Source organism: Diabrotica virgifera, chromosome 3 (genome assembly GCF_917563875.1).
Source record: "Diabrotica virgifera virgifera chromosome 3, PGI_DIABVI_V3a".
Classification (NCBI taxonomy): Eukaryota; Metazoa; Arthropoda; class Insecta; order Coleoptera; family Chrysomelidae; genus Diabrotica; species Diabrotica virgifera.
In genome coordinates, this window is record NC_065445.1 from 201,679,719 (window position 1) to 201,700,166 (window position 20,448).

At 31.6% G+C, this 20,448-nt stretch overlaps 1 protein-coding gene across 2 annotated transcripts in view; it reads left to right on the plus strand.

The window, feature by feature from the left end:
- Positions 1-838: 838 nt before the first annotated feature.
- The window catches only part of LOC114344528 (zinc finger protein 501-like), a 36,033-nt gene continuing 16,423 nt past the window's right edge, over positions 839-20,448 (plus strand). Inside the window, exons 1-2 of one of the 2 annotated variants that reach the window (XM_028295360.2) lie at positions 839-2,233; positions 13,402-18,007. In XM_028295360.2, the coding sequence (XP_028151161.1) occupies positions 1,984-2,233; positions 13,402-14,357 (1,206 nt within the window). In that variant the 5' untranslated portion in view covers positions 839-1,983 and the 3' untranslated portion in view covers positions 14,358-18,007. Of the gene's footprint in view, positions 2,234-13,401; positions 18,008-20,448 lie in introns of those variants that run through there. The other variant, XM_050647175.1, reaches the window with a different exon arrangement.

Below are 20,448 nucleotides of genomic sequence, written 5' to 3' on the forward strand. Positions count from 1 at the left end.
TCGACGCAAAGTTACACGAAGAGTTCCAATATCGACTTCCAGTTCTACTTTCGATTACTTTGGGTGAAAACCTAGGACCAATTACTTGTTTGTCGAGGTATTTCCTAATTCATTATATTCGTTATTTCGTAAAATAATCGAAAAATAACAGCCGTTGTAACCGTCACGGAATCCAATTCTTTTTGGATGACAAATGTTCGTGATCAACAACAAGAAACTGTATGTTAAAATCGAATGTCAATATTTTCAATTTTTATTGTCTTGGAAACCAGCCAAAACATTCCGTACATTCCAGCCAAAACCAGCCAGTACATTCTTTAAAGTCGAATATCGGGGTAAATAAATAAAAAACCAATAAGTATTGTACTATTTTATTTCTATAAATATAAAGATGTAATAACTGAAAAAATATATATAGTATACAATAAAAACTAATAAGCAATCGAGAAAAGAGAAAAAGTAATTTTTTTAATTAATATATATATATGGAAACGTTTTGATCATTATGGTCAGAAGCTTATATTCCATATGAAAGCAGCCTTTAGCTTTTTTTGTTGGATCGCAAGTATAATCAAGATAATGTAAACCTATTATGAAGAGTGTATTGTCAATTATCAAGCATTAACTTGAATGTTGAAACAATTTCAAGTGATATTGGATCAAACTTTTTGAATTAGCTAAATTATATAATGTTACTCCTGAAAATCCTGAATTTCAAGTAGTCAGTCATAAACTGTTTTATATATTTGACCTAAGTTATTATTTTATACAAACTACAGAAACAATTTAATGACACATAGTTTATTAAATTTAATTTAGGTTTTCTGATAAGAGTACTTTATGGAAGTTTTTGTGAGTATTGGATTCTCAACTTTTTAAACACAGCACGTGGCTTGTGGAATGAACACATATAAAATATGACTTTGTGCTCTTCCTGCAGATGCATTTGGTACAGTAGAGGTCAAAGAAAGGTTAGAGAATTTGTATGATATTTTAGATTCAAATTCTTTGTGAAATCCCAATAAATACAAAATTAATTTTTTATACGTTAGTTTATAGTTCATGAAAAAGCTTAAAATAATTAATTCACATAATCAAGATATCTCAAAAAGAATTAAATTGTATAAATGTTGGAAAATAACAATTAATAGTTGTAGGCTATATAAGAAAATAAGTCTATACAAAATATTATGAGCTACAAACTGATACAAAAACAAAATACTAACGCCAAGCCAAGCCAAACAAAAAACTGTGACAACAAACGCCGATCCTGTACAAGACAAATGTCACCAAAATTATTTGCTATTCATACAAATTGAGAAATGGCCGATCTGGCACATGCGCATAAAAATTTAGTTCATAGATAATCCGTTTGTGTCGGTTCTTGGGAGATATGTATTCTTTGGTTTCATTAATACAACAGATCCGACATTAACTGATGTGTTGTTTAAAAATTTAAACTCAAAGACATTAATCGCAGTGCAAAAGTTTTTAACATCAACAATGACTCGTGTGTAGCTTGCTTAAAAACTTTATGACTTTATGCTTGCTTGCAATGCATGTGCTTTGTGCTTAGTGCGGTTTTGCGTGGTAGTACTAGAACTAGACCATTAATAGTAGAACTTTAGTTATGAAACTTATAAACAATTACAAAGTTTTTTTTTATCTCTTAATATTTCAGATTCAGGAGCTATGAGCATGAGCTTAAGCCCAGATGTACCTCAGGTACGGCTCTTGAATATTCAAGTCTATATTCACGGATCCTGGCCGGATAGCCCTGGCAGCTAAGGCCATTCAAATGAAGAGAAGAAGAAGAAATTAAAGGTTATGGGTGTTATGTAAAAAAAAACCAAAAAAACTGTTGTTCCCTTGTTGTTGTTGTATGTTATATGTGTATGTTGTAATTAAGTAATTGTAAATTGTAATCATGGACTGGACACTGACACCGGACTTTGTATCGTTGTATGTTGTAATGGTAATGTAATGTGTAAATGTAAATTCATGATGGAAGTAAAACAAGAATTTAGTGAAGACAACTGTGAAATAGAAATATTTTCTAATGATCTGGATGATGCTCTTTTAGAAAGCTTTAAAAATGAAATTAAAGAGGAGCACCTTAGTGATAATACACATAGTAAATTTGATCATTCACACTTAAATCAATTCTCCTTAAAGACTAAAATAGAAGTTGAAAATAATTTGCCATTTGAAGAAAAACAAACAAACGAAAAGGGTAAGTATAACAAGGGTAATAGTCTATAAGGACCTATACTTAAGTTAGGACCCTTATGAATGTGACTATTTTCAAAACTTACTTCTTCAGGACTTTGTTCTTACAACACTGACTATCACAGTTGCGGTATTTGACAAAACCTTCTTTTGTTCATTTCTATTGACCACTGCCAATTCCGTCTCTGTCACATTTGCATCATGCGCTTGAGCAGTGGTGTAGCTGAAGCTTTGGGGCCCGACCATGACAATTTTTGCAGGCCCTTGTATTATAAACATAACGACAACTAAAATAAAAGTATTTATTTATTATGGGATGTATTTTTACAAATATTTAACAAAAATAAAGTATCCTAACCACAACACAAATACTAAACGAAGTATTAAATAATTATTAAATATTGTTAATTAATTAATTAATGAAGCCAAAGGCAGATATCGATCACTGAATTTATTTAATCTTGCCCAAGTATACTTTCGCTATCTAGAGCATCTGAAATAAGTAAAGAAAACACCATTGTAAAGGAAGAAAAAGTTAGAAACTTCGACAGAAAATCGAAGGTGGTGTGATAAAAAAGTACAATAACGTTTTTGACTTACTTCGTCAATAAAAAGAAGGTATTATCTTCGAATGTCATTTAATATGAAATAAATAGTTTGGTGGCAACTTAAATTAACATAATATCGCCTGGTGAGAACAATAGTGACGAAACTTCAAAATGAACATTTAGAGATTTGTATTTGAAGTATTTGAAGTTTTGATGAAACTGCTAAACAGTATAACTGACTAATAGGTAATCATTTTGCAGAATTTTTCTAATAATATGCTTCTAGTCATTTAAACCAATTATTAGCAGTACTTTTATTTGAAGAAAAGATGGACAGTGTATTTATTTTTGATTTTTTTCTGTGTTACGCCATTATTGCATCATCGAGGATGTTTAATTTGATGTTTCGCCACTATACATACTTTACTACTACTATAAAACAACAGTCTAGTTTCTGTTTTAAATAATTAAAAAATTTACTTTTAAAAAGAAATTAAACGCATCAAATAAAATATTTTATTGTAGACACCAGTTATTCGCAAACTGAAAGTAAAATAGAAAAATAACAAAATAAGATCTTAAGTAATAATTATTAACATTATGTCTGTTAACAAGAAAACGATAAACATGATAAAAGATAAAAAGTAATCAAAAGAACTATGAATAGTAAAATTAAATTCATCATTTCACTCACGTATGTTTCGTATTTCAAACTACTAAAAAAATGATTGTGAGTAGAAGGAATTGATTATTTTGTAAGACTTCTTTTTAGGAATGAATATTGGTTCTCGATAGTGTGGAATTAAACAATACTGATCCAAAGTGGTAGACGCTTTCTTGATTTGCTATTTCTAAGTACCTAAGAACGATTGAAACTGAGTTTCTCTGTGAGAAGTTTTATAAAAGAAAACACAAAAGCAAAAACGACCACACAGACAAAAGTGCTCATTCGCCACTATTGCACATTGTATTACTATCTTTAATAAAATATCTAATATTTCAAATACATGCAGGCACGGCGTAATTACAGATTCGCCAGTATTGATATAAAGTTTGGTGTGCTTTCGTCATTAATGCATCAAAATATTTGACAAATTCACAATACCATAAAGACTTGTAGGCGCCCTCTAGTAATAAGCAAATTAAATGATTGTTAGCCGATGTTGCACATAAAAGAGATATTTAGATGTCGGTTGATGGACTCAAAAACTCAAAAACTCAAAAAACGTTGATAACTCAAAAACGTTGATTTTTGTGTTTCGCCACTATTGTTCTCACTAGGCGATATAACTACACACATAACAACCATTTCCTATTTTAATTAATTAATCTTTACCTAATCATTGCTTGTAATATTATTTACATTAGATGTTCAAATAGTGGATAAGAGAGAAAAAAGGGATGTTAGACAAGAAGTTGCAAAATTCAAATGGAGATTTGTCGGACACAATGTAAAACAAAAAGAAAACTGATGGAACAAAATTTTTATAAATTGGAGACCGTGGCAATATAAACTAAGCAGATACGGGCCAAAATGATACGGGCAGATGATACTTATCAAGAAGCTTGTGTGGTCTAGGCGGATGACTGTAGCGACCAGTACCGGCGCTAGGGTATAAGGCTCCGCCTGCAAAACTAGCAAAAATATACACCCTTTAGTTCTTTTTTGAATTAGTATTTTGTACCATAACAGCAAAAAACACTTTATTTTGGCGCCCTCTAAATACGAGCGCCGGCCTGCATTGCATCTCTTGCAGGTCCGTTATCACCAACCCTGGTAGCGACAGACAGAAGAGTGGAAAAGGATTGGGCAGGCCTATGTCCAAAGATGGACCGAAGAAGGCTAATTAGATAGATAGATAGCACCTGCTGCAACACATTTCAAATCGTGTCAAGATTTCTGGCACATGTGGCTTGAAGCATTGTATAATTTGGTGACAAACATGTCTTATGTTTTCTTTTAATTCGTCTATCTTTCGAGGTTCTGATTGACAAACAATATCTTTTATCACTCCCCAAAAGAAAGAATCAAGAAGGGACAAATCAGGTGAACACATAATTTCTCAAGAGTTGTTTGCTATCCAGTGGTGATCTAAAGGGTTTTGTAGGTGGTCGCTAATTATTCTTGCATTGTGTGGAGAATCTTCATCTTGTTGCCACCACCACCACATTTCTTGACTTTCATTAAGAGCATAGTTGCAACTATTTTATGGCTATCCCTACTTTTTCTTTCTTTATGTATTCTTCTTTCTTTTTGGTATGGAGATGTAAATATTATTTGTCAATGACATTGTCATCATTAACTTAGAGATTTCTTTTGAATGTTCTTGGATAACCGTTACTTGTATAATCACATAAAAAATTAATTCAGTTAATTAATTAATATGATTATTTTTTCACTCACTATGTATTCATTGATTACAATAATTTATATACTACGCAATAAAATCTAATAAAAAGAGAAAAAGTGATAAAGTGATTTTTTAATATACAGTGATGAGCATGCTCATAACCAGCAAAATAGCACAAAAGATGGAAAACGTATTAAGTTGTGAGATAAAATGAAATGAAACTAGTCGAGCTGGGAAATTTAGCGATAGTATCCTTTTGTAAATGTAAATAACATTATATTGATTGTTTCCCAGCTTTACACGTATCAGAGGAGTATGTCAACGAAAAAATGGCAGTGACAGTGGCATTTGCCAAACTCGTCTGCTAAATTTCCCAGCTCGACTAGGTTTATTTCTTTTCATCTCAAAACCTAATACGTTTTCCATTTTTTATGCTATTTTGCCGGTTATTAGCGCGCTCATCACTGTATATTGTTACTATGGAACGCTTAGATAAATTTTGAACATATTTAACAACAAAATACTTGGATCACAGAATATAATCCTGGTGTATTCTCTGCTTGGTTGGTGTTAATTTTTTTCGAATCCTGAAAAAACTAATAACTATTTTTTAAACATTTAAATGAAGAATGAAAGACCACATTATTACCGAGGGGCGAAAGTTCCTTAGAATAAATAAAATTTTTCTTTTGCATGAGATATTTAAAATTAAAAATCACCCTAAATTTTCTTTTTTTTTCACCCCTGTAATTTATTAAAATTAACATTACAGAACTTTTCAGCGACTTACGGCCCTCGGTAATAACGTAATCTTTCATTCTGCTTTTTAAAATTTTTCAAAAATACTTATTAGTTTTCTCAGGATTTGAAAAAAATGCATGCATTTACACTTGAGTCCAGGTTTCTTTACCCGTGCGTCATTAATACCTGGCGAGATAAAACATACTTTTTATCTAGCATCATTGTCTTCCACGTATGAAACTAAAGGCAAACCATATACCGCCTGTTATTACGTAAAGACACATGTTATTTTTATAAACACTCTAAAGTCAGTACAGGGTTATTCACTATATTTTGACCCCCTTGTAAACTGCTTTAATTACAGAATTAGAAACAAATGTAAAATACAAAAGTTATTCGATTTTTAAATTATGGTTTTTTGACATATTATTATATATCATACTAGTGACGTCATCCATCTGGGCATGATGACGTAATCAACTATTTATTTAAATGAGAATAGGGGTCGTGTGCTAGCTCATTTGAAAGGTTATTCTATTCAGTATTCAATTCAGACGTATATTATTATTATTAACGTATATTAAAAATAATATATGGGCCATTCCACGAACATATGCCTGTTTTGGATTACTTCGACAAGGAATATTTTACTGTGCAACATAAGAAGTATGAAAGTAAATGACGCTAATAATTATTCCAATAAACAACAATGTAATTTGCAATTTACTTTCGTTCTTCTTTTTTTGCACAGTAAAATATTCGTTGTCGAAGTAATCCAAAACAGGCGTATGTTCGTGGAATAGGGTATACGTCTGAATTGCCAATATAAATGAGTCAGATTAAATAAATTATTAGAAGAATTTTTTTTACTTAGCAACATCATTTTTGTTTAATTTAGTAGTATTTTGTATTTTGACAACGGCACCCGATTTGGGCGTCGAAACGTTAATAAAATTATTTTTTCAATTTAATTGTGGCTTATTTCCCATCTAAATAGTTAGTAATATAAACCTTAATATTATTTATACAGGGTGTCCAAAAAGTTTTTTTTAATTAAATTAATTGACACTAAAAGAACAATGTATGTAATTTATTCAATTTAAAATATATTCTACTGCTGTTAGAAAACAGAAATAAAAGTTTATTGCACAAATAAACATTGCTTTTTGCTTAAATTCAATGTTCAAACTGCCAATAGGCAGATGGCAGCTTGAACATTGAATTTAAGTGAAAAGTAATGTTTATTTGTTTAATAAACATTTATTTTTGTTTTCTGACAGCAATAGAATGTATTTTGAATTAAATAAATTACATACATTCTTCTTTTTGTGTCAATTAATTTAATTAAAAAAAACTTTTTTTTACACCCTGTATAAATAATCATGATAATATTTAATAAAATCAGAAGTCGACAAAAGTCAGCGAAACTTCGACAAAGCAACACACAACGGCGAATCATCCTACATCATGGCAATGCAATTGCTCACACTGCTCAAAATAAAATAGTTTTTGGAGCTTCAAAATATCGAATTGTTAAACCATCCACCTTATAGCCCCGACCTAAGTCCCAACGACTTCTTCACGATATTTTGAAGCTCCAAAAACTCTATTTTATTTTGGGCAGTGTGAGTACTTGCATTGTCATGATGTAGGATGATTCGCCGATGTGTGTTGCTTTGTCGAAGTTTCGCAATAAGTTCTGGTAAACAAACGGTTATACCAATCAGAAGTAACCGTTCTTTGATCTTCTAAAGTCTAAAGCAATTGTTGCCACATGACCAGATTTTGACACAAAAGTTGCGACCATTTTCTTTGACACACTTCGAAGACTTTGTTTTTCCTCATCTTGAAACACCCACACAACGGATTGGCGTTTATTTTCCGGTTGGTAGGAGTAAATCCAAGATTCATCGCCACTAATAATACTATAAACGTTTTTTGAGCTTCCTCAAACATTCCAATGTTTTTCGACACCAATTGACGCGAGCCGCTTTTTGCTCTTCAGTAAGCAAATGAGGCAAACCAATTTCCTAACATCCCTTTCTTTATGTAGAATCTTTTGGATCGAGGTCTTTGAAATGCCCAAAGATGCCTCTATCTCCCGGGATGTTACAAGGCGGTCATACTTAATTTGCTGACGAACCGCATCAATGTTTTGTTTGCTGCGTGGCTGATGTTTTGGGTGGACGTGGCCTGGATTCGTCGCTGAGACTGGAGCGACCAAGTTTCGCAATACCAGCGGGAAATAGTTGACTGGTGTGATGCTTTATTCCCAAACACAGAAACCATTTCAGGGTGACATTGCTGTTGGGATAATTCTCTCCAAAAATTGTAAAAATTTATTACTCGAAAATGTTCTCGGCTAAGATCCATTTTTAGATTCGACTTGCTAATTTCAAAAATTCACTGTATCTACACGACTTGTATCACAATGAAACTCTCGCTTTATGTCAACAAAAGATTGAGGTTACGTTTGTGTTGGAAGGTTTTATTGGTGGCGCCCTCTAAGAGGCTATATGCAAAACTAAAAAGACAAGCCACGTAATAAAGGACCCCGCAAACTCCTTAAGGAAAAGTGGTCCCGGTCAAATTTAACGAAAGTTCGGTCAATGATACTTCTCGATGTGTAGATTAAAAAAGTTCATGGGACCTGGGTCTGAATAACTACTATTCTCGACATCTATACAGTATACAGCCTTCGGAAGTTATTGTATTTGAGTGCAAGGTTTACGTTAAGCGCACTAATTCACGGTCAAGTGAACGAAAATATTTATTATTGGAAGAAAGACTCATTTTCTTCATGCATACTTGCGTGTTCTATATGAATTCGTGGTCAAAAATAGATGCATCGTATTTTAGTCTTCAGAAAACCTCCGAAAAGTCCTCAGAAAATCAAAGAAGTGCGATATAAAATGTGCTACTAGAGCGATATAAGACTTATCATGTTTTCGCGAATGTTTCACAGTTATGCAGTACCAGCAAAGTTGCAGTTCTGCCTTATCTTTAGAATACTACTGAACAGTGGCGGGTCTAGGGGGAATGGGGGAATTCCCCCCGTAACACGGTCCAGAACTAAAGAAAAAATTGTTCTTTATTTAACGAGAATGAACGAGATGAAGCCGTAAAAACACATTTATAACCAAAGATCGGACAGTGTGAGGAAAATACGTTGGTCCAAAGTATGATTTAAGGACCAGGTGGAAGACGAGTTACGGGCGTTAAGAGTAAAAAATTGGAAAACCAAGGCGAAGGATAGGAAGGAATGGAAGCTGATTCTTTAACACACCGAGCTCCACCAGGGGTTCTAGAGCCAGTGATGATGAACATTTTAATACAAAATATTGTGCAATGGAAGGTGTTATAGCTGAAGATGCTCAACAATTATTACAGAGGTTATTAATTCTCAATGTTGTACAAGCTAGAGTTGAGACTGATTAGAAGAAATGGTCAATGGAGAAGGCTTCGTAATCATGATATTGCCAACTTTCCTGTTTTCGACTTAGAATACCTAAAAGACCTTACGATTGAGATATATCAAATTAAACTGGCACCGTCTTACATACTTACAAGGTAAAATAATTAGAGACAATGACGAAGAGTTTTAAATTGATGAGAATATGGGTGAACCGGGATTCATAAGAGCTCGAATATTTTCTAGCTTTCGGCAAGCTACAAAACACCAAATATTCATGTTCTACACGTGTGATGAAGATGAGCCTGCAAAAGAACCGCTTAGCGAGTACTACTGTACCTGTCAATTTGGTGCGAGAACTGTGGGTACTTGTGCTCATATAACCAGTGCGTTATGGTTTTTAGGCTTTGCAAGACATCAACCCAATTTTAAGTATCCTGGCAGGTCGTTAGTTAACACGACATATGATGCATCTAACCGAAATCAGCAAAATCTTAATGTACAGGTAGTCGAGGATGACTTAAACCCGATTTTTCCATAGACAATTGTAATTAACATTTAGCGTTTACTGACTACCAGGTATGCGGGACAAGTTTCATGTCAGCTAATTTATTTTTTATGTTTCGATAACTTTTTCTTTAGTTCTGGGCCGTGTTACGAAGTAGATCCACCACTATTCAGAGGTATTCTAAAGATATGGCGGAACTGCAGCTTTGCTGATATTGTATAACTGAAAAGCATTCATGAAAACATTATAACTCTTATATCACTCTAGTAGCACATTTTATATTGAACTTCTTTAGTTTTCTGAGGAATTTTCGGAGGTTTTCTGAAGACTAAAATATGATACATATATTTTTGACCAGGAATTCATATACAAGGCGCAAGTTTGCATGAAGAAAATGAGTCTCTCTTTTTCCAATAATAAATATTTTCGTTCACTTGACCGTGAATTAGTGCATTTAACGTAAACCTTGCACTCGAATCCAATAACTTCAGAAGGCTGTAGCTTGAAAATAGTAGTTATTCAGACCCAGGTCCCATGGACTTTTAAAATCTACACATCGAGAAGTATCATTGACCAAACTTTCGTTAAATTTGACCGGGGCCACTTTTCCATAAGGAGTGTTGCGGGGTCCTTTATCTTTTTCTATCATATTTGCAAAATTTATTTTATAGCATGTAGTATCTTCTTTTAATTAATAAAAAGATATCTGAGAAATCTAAGATATAATAATAACTCCAACATTTTGACGCACAATAACATGGATATCGTCAGGTCACGTGATTTTGCTCGAGCGAATGGAATCGCTGCGAACGATTCGTTCTCACACTTACATTCGTTCTCACACCGCAGCTTACCTATAGCGCTTTTTCTTGACATTTGATTACCTGGTGGGTAGAACATCTCACCAAAAAAACCTGACTTAGAATATTAATTTTTATTATTAAAAAACACTGTCCGGAAAGAAAGTACATAGCTATACATATGTATAGTTGCATATTTTAAACTGGATCTATGTATAGATTCAGGTGCAGTCCCCTGAAGTTCAGATGCACCCTCTGAAAATAATCCTGGGGCGTCTATGCAAGCATCTTGCAGAGTTAAAATCACTCGCAAATCGCCTGGCTTGTTTATTTTCTTTATATTTGAATATTTACATTTATTTTAAAGTCACCTGAAAGACATTTTTGTAATAATAAGTTTTACTCTTTTTTTAACTTTGGGCGGGATTTTTTTATTTTATTTTACAAATCGAGCACGATTTACCTACATACCAGAAATTGCAGAAATCTGGCACAATTCAAAATGTGTATTACAGCAGGTGGACTACAAATCGAACATCTAAATAATGTAAATAATATTAATTAGTTACCTAATTGTTATTTTTATTTATTTTTTCATGTAATTTATATTACATTTATTTTTATTGTTCCTTTTAGCTTTAATGATTTCTTGATTAATTTAACAAAAGTAAAAAATAAACTGATATTTTCTTGATTACTTATGAACCCATTTTATTTTTAAAAAAATTGTTGAATAGACGATGGAAGACCACATCAAATATTATATAAAAATGTAAAATTAATTAAAAAAAAATAAAAAAATTGAAGGCAGGTACTTACCAAGGGTGCATAAACGCACCATTCACTTACCAGGGGTGCATAAACGCACCATTCGTTCTTCTATATAAAAAAATAACAAAATCCAATTTTTGTAATTTTTTTAATTACACAAACTTAAAGCCCAAAACACATTTTTGAACATTTTTTCTCATTATATTTAAGGGGATGGGTATGTAGTTTTTGCTCCAATGCTATTCAAATGGTATTCATTTTTTTTCGAATCCTGAGAAAACTAATAAATATTTTTGAAAAATTTAAACGCAGAATAAAAGATTACGTTATTAGCGAGGGCCGAAAGTCCATGAGAACTTATATAATGTTTATTTTAATAAGTTAGAGGGGTGAAAAACTAAGAGAGAATTTAGTGTGATTTTTAATTTCAAATATCTCATTCAAAATAAACTTTTTATTTATTCTAAGGGACTTTCGGCCCTCGGTAATAATTTAGTCTTTCATTCTGCGTTTAAATTTTTCAAAAATATTTATTGGTTATTTCAGGATTCAAAAAAAAATTAACACAATGTCCGTAGTAATAGAATATTCTCAGCATATTGTCAGTCAGACAGTGACAATTTTAAATATTTGACATGACATCGGGGATATTTTGAGTTGTTGGTTAAATAATATTGATAGTGTATTTTTGACAAATAATTGATTTAAGACGTGAACTTAATAAAAAGTTATTTATTGTTTATTATTTATGGAAGATCCAAGAAGAGAATACACAAGGATATATTCAGTGATCCAAGTATTTTGTTGTTAAAGATGTTCAAAATTGTAAGCGTTTCATAGTAACAATATATTATTAAAAAATCACTTGTATTACAGAAGTAATACTTGTATTACAGAAGTAAGACAGAAAAGTAGGGATAGCCGTAAAATATTTGCGAATTATGTACCGATGGCCTTATGAGGCCACATCAGCGCGTCATGAGTATTACTTCGGGAGATAGTAGCACACCCTTTTTCGAAAGATCTGCGAAATATTGGCAACAGTGCGTCGGCAGTATGTGACATTAACTAAGATGAAGGCTCAATATTGCTACAATATACTCATAGGCGCGCTAAATTAAGTAAAAGAAAACAATTTTAGTATAAGTAAATAAATATTTGTAAAAATAAAACAAAATAGGTGAAAATTTTATTAAAAGTGTTTATTTTGGTTTTTTATTTAAATTTAAGATTTAAATTTTAAACTATTGATGATATTTCTAGAATAATACATCCTCCTAAAACTTTATATACTCGCATTAGAATTCGAAATATTTTTACGTAAAATATACTTACCTACAAAACTCACAAGTAATTATGATTTTTTTAAAATAGTCCGACAACTTAGTTCTATTGCACAACAATATAAATTAATTATAAATAAACACTACTTCCCTATGGATTAACACTAACGAATTCCAATATCTTAAAAAATAATAGGTACACTACGGCACTGAACAGATATCGATACAGATAACAGAAGAGATAAGAGAATCGTGTTGTTACACTTAAAAAACATAGGCGTAGTTTTGTCAAAATGATAGTGACTATTTCTCTATGTTGCCTAATCAGTTATTAATTATAATATTTTCAATTTCTTGTTACAGATAATCAATTTTAGCAGTTCCAATGTGACACAAAATCTAGGCATGGGATAAAAAAGTTTATTTGAAGAAAGTGTATTATTTTTCCTTCTAATTGGCGGTACAGGCTCGTTTTTTTTAAATTTGTATTTAGTTATAGAGTAATTTGCACATACTAACCTATTTCTCAAATTGGGCCTTGTACCGCCATTCTTAACAGTATTACGAATATGTGTACCAAATATCACAACAAAATATTCAAAATTAAAGCTGCCATCTTGGAACGCGTTTTCCGTTTTGATGACGCGTCGATGTAGCCTCTTAAGTAATTCTCCTAATAGCCACTCAGTTTTGAAAATTTTTCTTCCTGCTGTTTATGCATTACAATTTTTTTATATAATTTGGTTTTTTTATTTTAGGCTTTCCCCAAGATAATGACACTTTGGAAATGACGAAAACAATAGACATACATTGTAATAAAGAAAAAACTATGAGTCGATCTTCCGAAGAAAAAACATTAACATGTGAAATGTCTGCAAAGCAATTTGCTACAAAAACTGATTTCAATCAACACAAGAAAATTCAAACTGGAGATAAATTTTGCAAGTGTGAAATTTGTTTTAAACAGTTTTCTCATAAAATTTTTTTAAATACGCATATAAAAAGTCACACTCGACAAAAACCATACAAGTGTGAAATTTGTTTGAAGCAGTTTATTCATAAAAATTCTTTAACTAAGCATGTAAGAAGTCACACCGGACAAAAACCATACAAGTGTGAAATTTGTTTTAAGCAATTTAGTCAGGCAGGTGTTTTGAAAATACATTTGAGAGTGCACACTGGGGAAAAACCATACAAGTGTGAAATTTGCTTTAAGGAATTTAGTGAAGGAGGTTCTTTGAAAAAACATTTGAGAGTGCACACTGGCGAAAAACCGTACAAGTGTGAAATTTGTTTTAAGCAATTTAGTGTAAGAGGAACTTTGAAAAATCATTTAACGGCGCACACTGGAAAAAAACCTTATAAGTGCGAAATTTGTTTTAATCAGTTTTCTCGGTCTACTTATTTAAAACAACATATGATCTTACACAATGGAGAAGAAGCTAACAAGTGTGAAATTTGTTTTAAGCAATTTACTCGCACAGATAAGTTGAAAACACATTTAAGGATACATACTGGAGAAAAACCGTACACGTGTGAAATTTGTTTTAAGAAATTTACTCGGACAGATAAGTTGAAAGAACATTTGAGAGTTCACACTGGAGAAAAACCTTACAAGTGTGAAATTTGTTTTAAGCTATTTTCTGACAAAGGTAATTTGAAAAAGCATAATATGAGTTTACACACAGGCGAAAAACCTTACGAGTTTGTTTAAATCAGTTTTCTCACAAAGGTGATTTGAATACACATATGAGAGTGCACACTGAAGAAAAACTTTCTTCTTAGAGTGCCCTCTCCTCAATGGAAGTTGGCTACTACAATTGAAGACATAAGTGGATAAAGGTCGTATGTCAAATTTTTTGAGAAAATTGTTTTATTAGGTTTTTGTTGTAATATGCTGTTTAACCTTTTAAAATAACCTATATTTAGCTAAATAAACATAACAAGAAGGTATTAAAGCAATATGTCCCACTAGATTTTCGAATTCTAGTGGATACAGGTATTATGTCCAAAGTCGCGTTTATCGCGGACATAATACCTTCATCCATGTGAAATGTGTAAGTACATAGAATTTTTTCTACGACTTTGAAGATCTGCTGACGAACCTCTATTTATGTAAAAAGCAAACAAACAGTTCAAATGAAAAGGTTAATTTTGTTCTATATTTATTTTATACTTTACTTTATTCACATATAATTATTCTATGCAGCACTTCTTCGTTTGAGGTATGCATACTGGAGAAAAACGGTACAAGTGTGATATTTGTTTTAAGCAATTTACTCGGACAGATAAGTTGAAAACACATTTGAGAGTGAACACTGGAGAAAAACCTCACAACTGTGAAATTTGTTTTAAGCAATTTACTGACAAGGGTAATTTGAAAAAGCATTGGTAATATGAGTTTACACACAAGCGAAAAACCTTACAAGTGTGAAATTTGTTTTAAGCAATTTACTCAAATAAATTCTTTGAAAAATCATTTAAGGACGCACACTGAAGAATAACTTTCTACTTTTTAACCTTTCAAGAGTTAACGTGCGGACTATGAGTCCGCTTATCAAATTATTGGTCGATTTCTGACGATTAATTACGGTCTCGGTCGTGGGGTGCTCGATAGCTTCAAGCAAGGGGTCACTTTATTCAGGGGGGGGGGATGCGAGAGTTGTCGAGTGCATTTAGTTCTGATGCTATATTGAATTACGGAGTGTGGGTCCGCACGTTATACAAGTTGTAACAAATCTTCAGGTAAGATCCAATTATAAAATATTGTATTTCTAGGGTAAATAAAAATATTTGTGTGATTTATAATAATTGTGAGTGATATACTGATTATGTGTTATGTATATGTGAATGATATAAACTTCTTTTTTACAGATTTTTTGAATATGAGTTTTGAAAAGCAACAAGTATATCTTGTAAAGCTTCATGCGGAATTTCTCTCTGATTCTGAGCCAGAAGTTGAACCTTGTCCATGACGATGCTAGTTTGGAAGGAGATTTCGAAGAGATACAGGGCCACGTCGCTGACATGGAACAAAAAATTAAGGAGCCAATCTCAGAAGCCTTGGATGTTCCACAAAGAGTGTCACATTTCATTACACGTATAGGTATCTACTATACGGCTCAAACATTTGTTTTTTATTAAGTCTGTGTTTAATTTCTTAGAAATAGTTGTTTTGTGTTTGTATAATTTGGGTTTTTGTGTTTTATAGTACCCAAAATGTGCAAAATATCTGTCAACTTTTATTTTCAAAGCAAGAGTTTATATACAAATAATACTAAATTTTTGTGCAAATGGTTTTTTTTTTTGTTTATTTTAAATATATGACAAGTTGTCAGACCGTTTTTCCGAAAATATTTGTTTTTTGGACCTTTTCTGGATTTGCGGACTGTTGAGTCCGACATTACATTAGCTTCGATCGCGGTAACTTACGAATACTCTTAGTACTCGGGTTGTACGCAAGCGCGGTTCAGAATCAGTTCAGGATTGATTTACACCGCGAACGAATTTGGAACTAGTCCATAACACTATTATAACCTAGTTTTTATGTATCTGTATCCATCTTATTTTGATGAATTTGTTATTTCAATTCATAATTCAGATTTGCATTAACATTTTACTAGATCAGATCAACCAAATATAATATACAACCAGATATAATAAACATATTATGTTTATATTATGTAGTATGAATAGGCATGGTTTAAAACCCTTAAACGCCCAAGGGTGGGTAAAAAATGTCCACCTAATGCGTATTCCCTTGTAACATATTTATTAAGTGTTTAAAAATTTTTAAAAAATTATTTATTCTTAAAAAGACAGGCCTTTATCGAATGTTAATTTGGTTCTACCGATATTTTTGAAAATAAAAGTAGCATCTTGAGTTAAATATGGGTGGGCATAAAAAGTACACCCTTGGTAAAACTTGTTCCTAAAGGTTTCTATATAATTTCTCGTTGGAAGGAAGATAATTCATATAATTATCGACGTATAATTACATAATCTACATAATTATCCGCCAATGAGGAGGCTGAAAGGAAGAATGTGGAGAAAATCGACGAATTTGAATTACTGGCTTTTACTGGTATGTTAATTTTGATGTACATTGTAATTTTGTTGTAAGGTTTGTAAATTGTTTATATTAATATTTTAGAAGATGCTGTGTTTATTAAGAATAAGATTCTTAAGTTTAATCCATTTCCAACAACTCTCAATAAATATATTAGCTATTTTCGTGGACATTTTTTACCCACCCTTGGGCGTACATGGAACCTAAAAAAGGTTGGGCGTTTAAGGTTTAATGAAATCTTTTTATTGTTATAAGTTTTAGTGGCTTTAATAAGCTACGAGACCATATCGTCGCCATAGTAGGTACTATAACTTGATAACTCCAAAATTGACGTTTATGAGGTAACTAGTTCACAAGATGTATTTTATTTGTGCCCATGTTGTGTAAAAACTCGCTTCAAACGGGTTAAGTATTTATTTATGATTGACGAAAGTCGAAAAAACTCAAATGCCCCTAATATTCAGTGCTAAAACTTGACAAGATGAGTTGTCAAGTTATTGTTTAATCTAAATAATCGTTAATGGGACATATACCGAATGCTACAACTAGCTAACTCTAGTTATCTAGTTGTAGCACGTGTTTTTCTGAAACCATTGAGCCTACCACGTAATTGCTATCTGTTGATTCGGTTCATGTTAATGCAAAAATTCGAGAACTGTTAGCAGATCTCGCAGGGCAAATTTTCACCAAAATAATGCTTAAAATATTAGTTTTGTTAAAAAGTTCACTTAGATGCAACTTGGTACGACACTCGACATTACCAAATGTTAGAATTATGGTAGTGCTAAAAGTTGATAACTTTACTTTTTTGTTATTTTCCATATTGGAAAACACATTTGCATCGTATTCCTAAATAGATCAGTAGCCAAAAAATTAAGGAACAGTATTTTAGAGCTGCAGAGTTAATTCCGTATTTACCAACATCATGGTAGCACAGCACAAATATCTTTAAACCCGTTTAGGTATCTCAGAACTACTAATTTCGAGTTATCAAGTTATAGTATTAAGGCGACGATATAAAAACATTCTCCAAATATTTTTTATAAGAAAAAAATTTGTTCTCTAATGGTTACTGGTATTGTATAATTTTTATTAATTACATGGAGTATTTTTAATATTTCTAATACCTACATATTTTAATATTAACGTCCATATTATGTATTGTTTATCAATGATATATTAGGGTATCCTCGTCTAATAAAGATTTCATAGGTATATGTTATTTTATTCTGAAGCTATTTCCTTGTGGCATTTTAATAATTACGTATTTTTTATGGGAAATAAGCCACAATTTTACTAAAAAATGAATTTATTAACGTTTCGAAGCCCAAATCGCGTTTCGTTGTCAAAATACAAAATACTATTAAAATAAAACAAACATGTTGTTGCTAAGTAAAAAAAATTCTTCTAATAATTTATTTAATCTGACTCATTTATATTGGCAATTCAGACGTATATTATACATTTTAAAGTAGAAGACTTTAAAATGATATCGCCAATATTTATGAGTTGCGTTCCTGGGACGACTTTACTAAAAGATAGTTCATTCGATTACATGAAATCAATCCCAACTCAAGAATATCCGTCGCAAAAAAATCATAGCATGTGATCTGTCTTTAAAAAGACAACCAAATGCAACGATGACAGTAAAATTCTCGCGTTAGAGATTCCATAGTAAATCACGAGGGAAAACCAGGAAAAAATCTCGTGATACTATCCCGACATCGTAAGTATTTGGTCTTACATTTAATCTACCTTCAAAAAACTAATACCAAATTCTGACTTTATTATGTTTAAATTATAAATAATATTAATATTACATAGATATACAATAGGTAATACTAAAATATAAAATTTGTACTAACTCGATATGTTATTGACTTACTAATCGTGGTATTTTCTTTCTATTGACTTTCTCTTTCAGTATGGGTAACCACATCCTACTGCATTCTACCGAGGAATTTGCGAATTTTAAAAAGGGAATCATTAAATCCTTATATGATAGAGCCAAAATTACTTGTTCTAACGAAAATTCATTTTTAGAAGAAAAACAATTGTTAACATCTGTTTTATTAAAAAATGATTATCCTTTATCGTTTATAAATAAGGAATTGACAAGATTAGATCGAATGGAACAGAACAACTTAGAACGGGATCCTACAACATTCACAAGAAATAATACGAGGAAAATAACAATACCATATATAAAAGGACTATCCGAGAAACTTAAAACGATAGGAAATAAATTCAACATTTCAACAACATTCAAAACAACAAACACATTGAGATCTATTCTATCTAAAACTAAACCTAACAATGAACAAGAAAGAACAAAGAATTGCATTTATAGAATACCTTGTGAATGCGAACAATTTTATTTAGGTGAAACATCAAGACCATTAAACGTTAGAATAAGTGAACATCAGTCTTATATTAAAAACAGAGAATTTGATAGATCTCAGATATGTCAACACGCATGGGATAATGAACATAGAGTTCAGTGGAGAGATTCAAGTATAGTCCTGAAAGAATCAGATAGTAAAAAGAGAAAAATCAAAGAAGCGGCTCTAATTATGCTAAATGAAACCAATTGTGTCGCAAATTCCTCGGTAGAATGCAGTAGGATGTGGTTACCCATACTGAAAGAGGAAGTCAATAGAAAGAAAATACCACGATTAGTAAGTCAATAACATATCGAGTTAGTACAAATTTTATATTTTAGTATTACTTATTGTATATCTATGTATTATTAATATTATTTATAATTTAAACATATTAAAGTCAGAATTTGGTATTAGTTTTTTGAAGGTAGATTAAATGTAAGACCAAATACTTACGATGTCGGGATAGTATCACGAGGTTTTTTCCTGGTTTTCCCTCGTGATTTACTATGGAATCTCTAACGCGAGAATTTTACTGTCATCGTTGCATTTGGTTGTCTTTTTAAAGACAGATCACATGCTATGATTTTTTTGCGACGGATATTCTTGAGTTGGGATTGATTTCATGTAATCGAATGAACTATCTTTTAGTAAAGTCGTCCCAGGAACGCAACTCATAAATATTGGCGATATCATTTTAAAGTCTTCTACTTTAAAATGTATAATATACGTCTGAATTGCCAATATAAATGAGTCAGATTAAATAAATTATTAGAAGAATTTTTTTTACTTAGCAACAACATGTTTGTTTTATTTTAATAGTATTTTGTATTTTGACAACGAAACCCGATTTGGGCTTCGAAACGTTAATAAATTCATTTTTTAGTAAAATTGTGGCTTATTTCCCATAAAAAATACGTAGTTATTTTATTAATTTTTTCAAGTAGTACATTTTACATAACATTGGTTATTTTTGTATTACAAATATAATAAATATTTAACTTTAAAGAGACACACAGTATTTAGTGCATACCTTCATATTAAAAAATGTTTTATTTGTTTATGATCATATTACTGTAAAATTTATACATCAAAGTATGTAAAAACGATTTTATTGACAATCACAATCAATAAATTTGTAAACTTTTGAGTTAAACCACAGTATTAAAAACAAATGAAATAAACACCGCTACAAATCAGCTGTTTAAAGCACAACACATTATAGAAATGTTTGTATTTTGAAATTCCTACTGCGCATATTCGGACTCCGAGTTCGCTTCAGATCCCAAGGATCGGTTGGACTGGTTCCGAACTCGCAGTTCGGTTACTGCGAACGACAAATCTGACAAAATCCC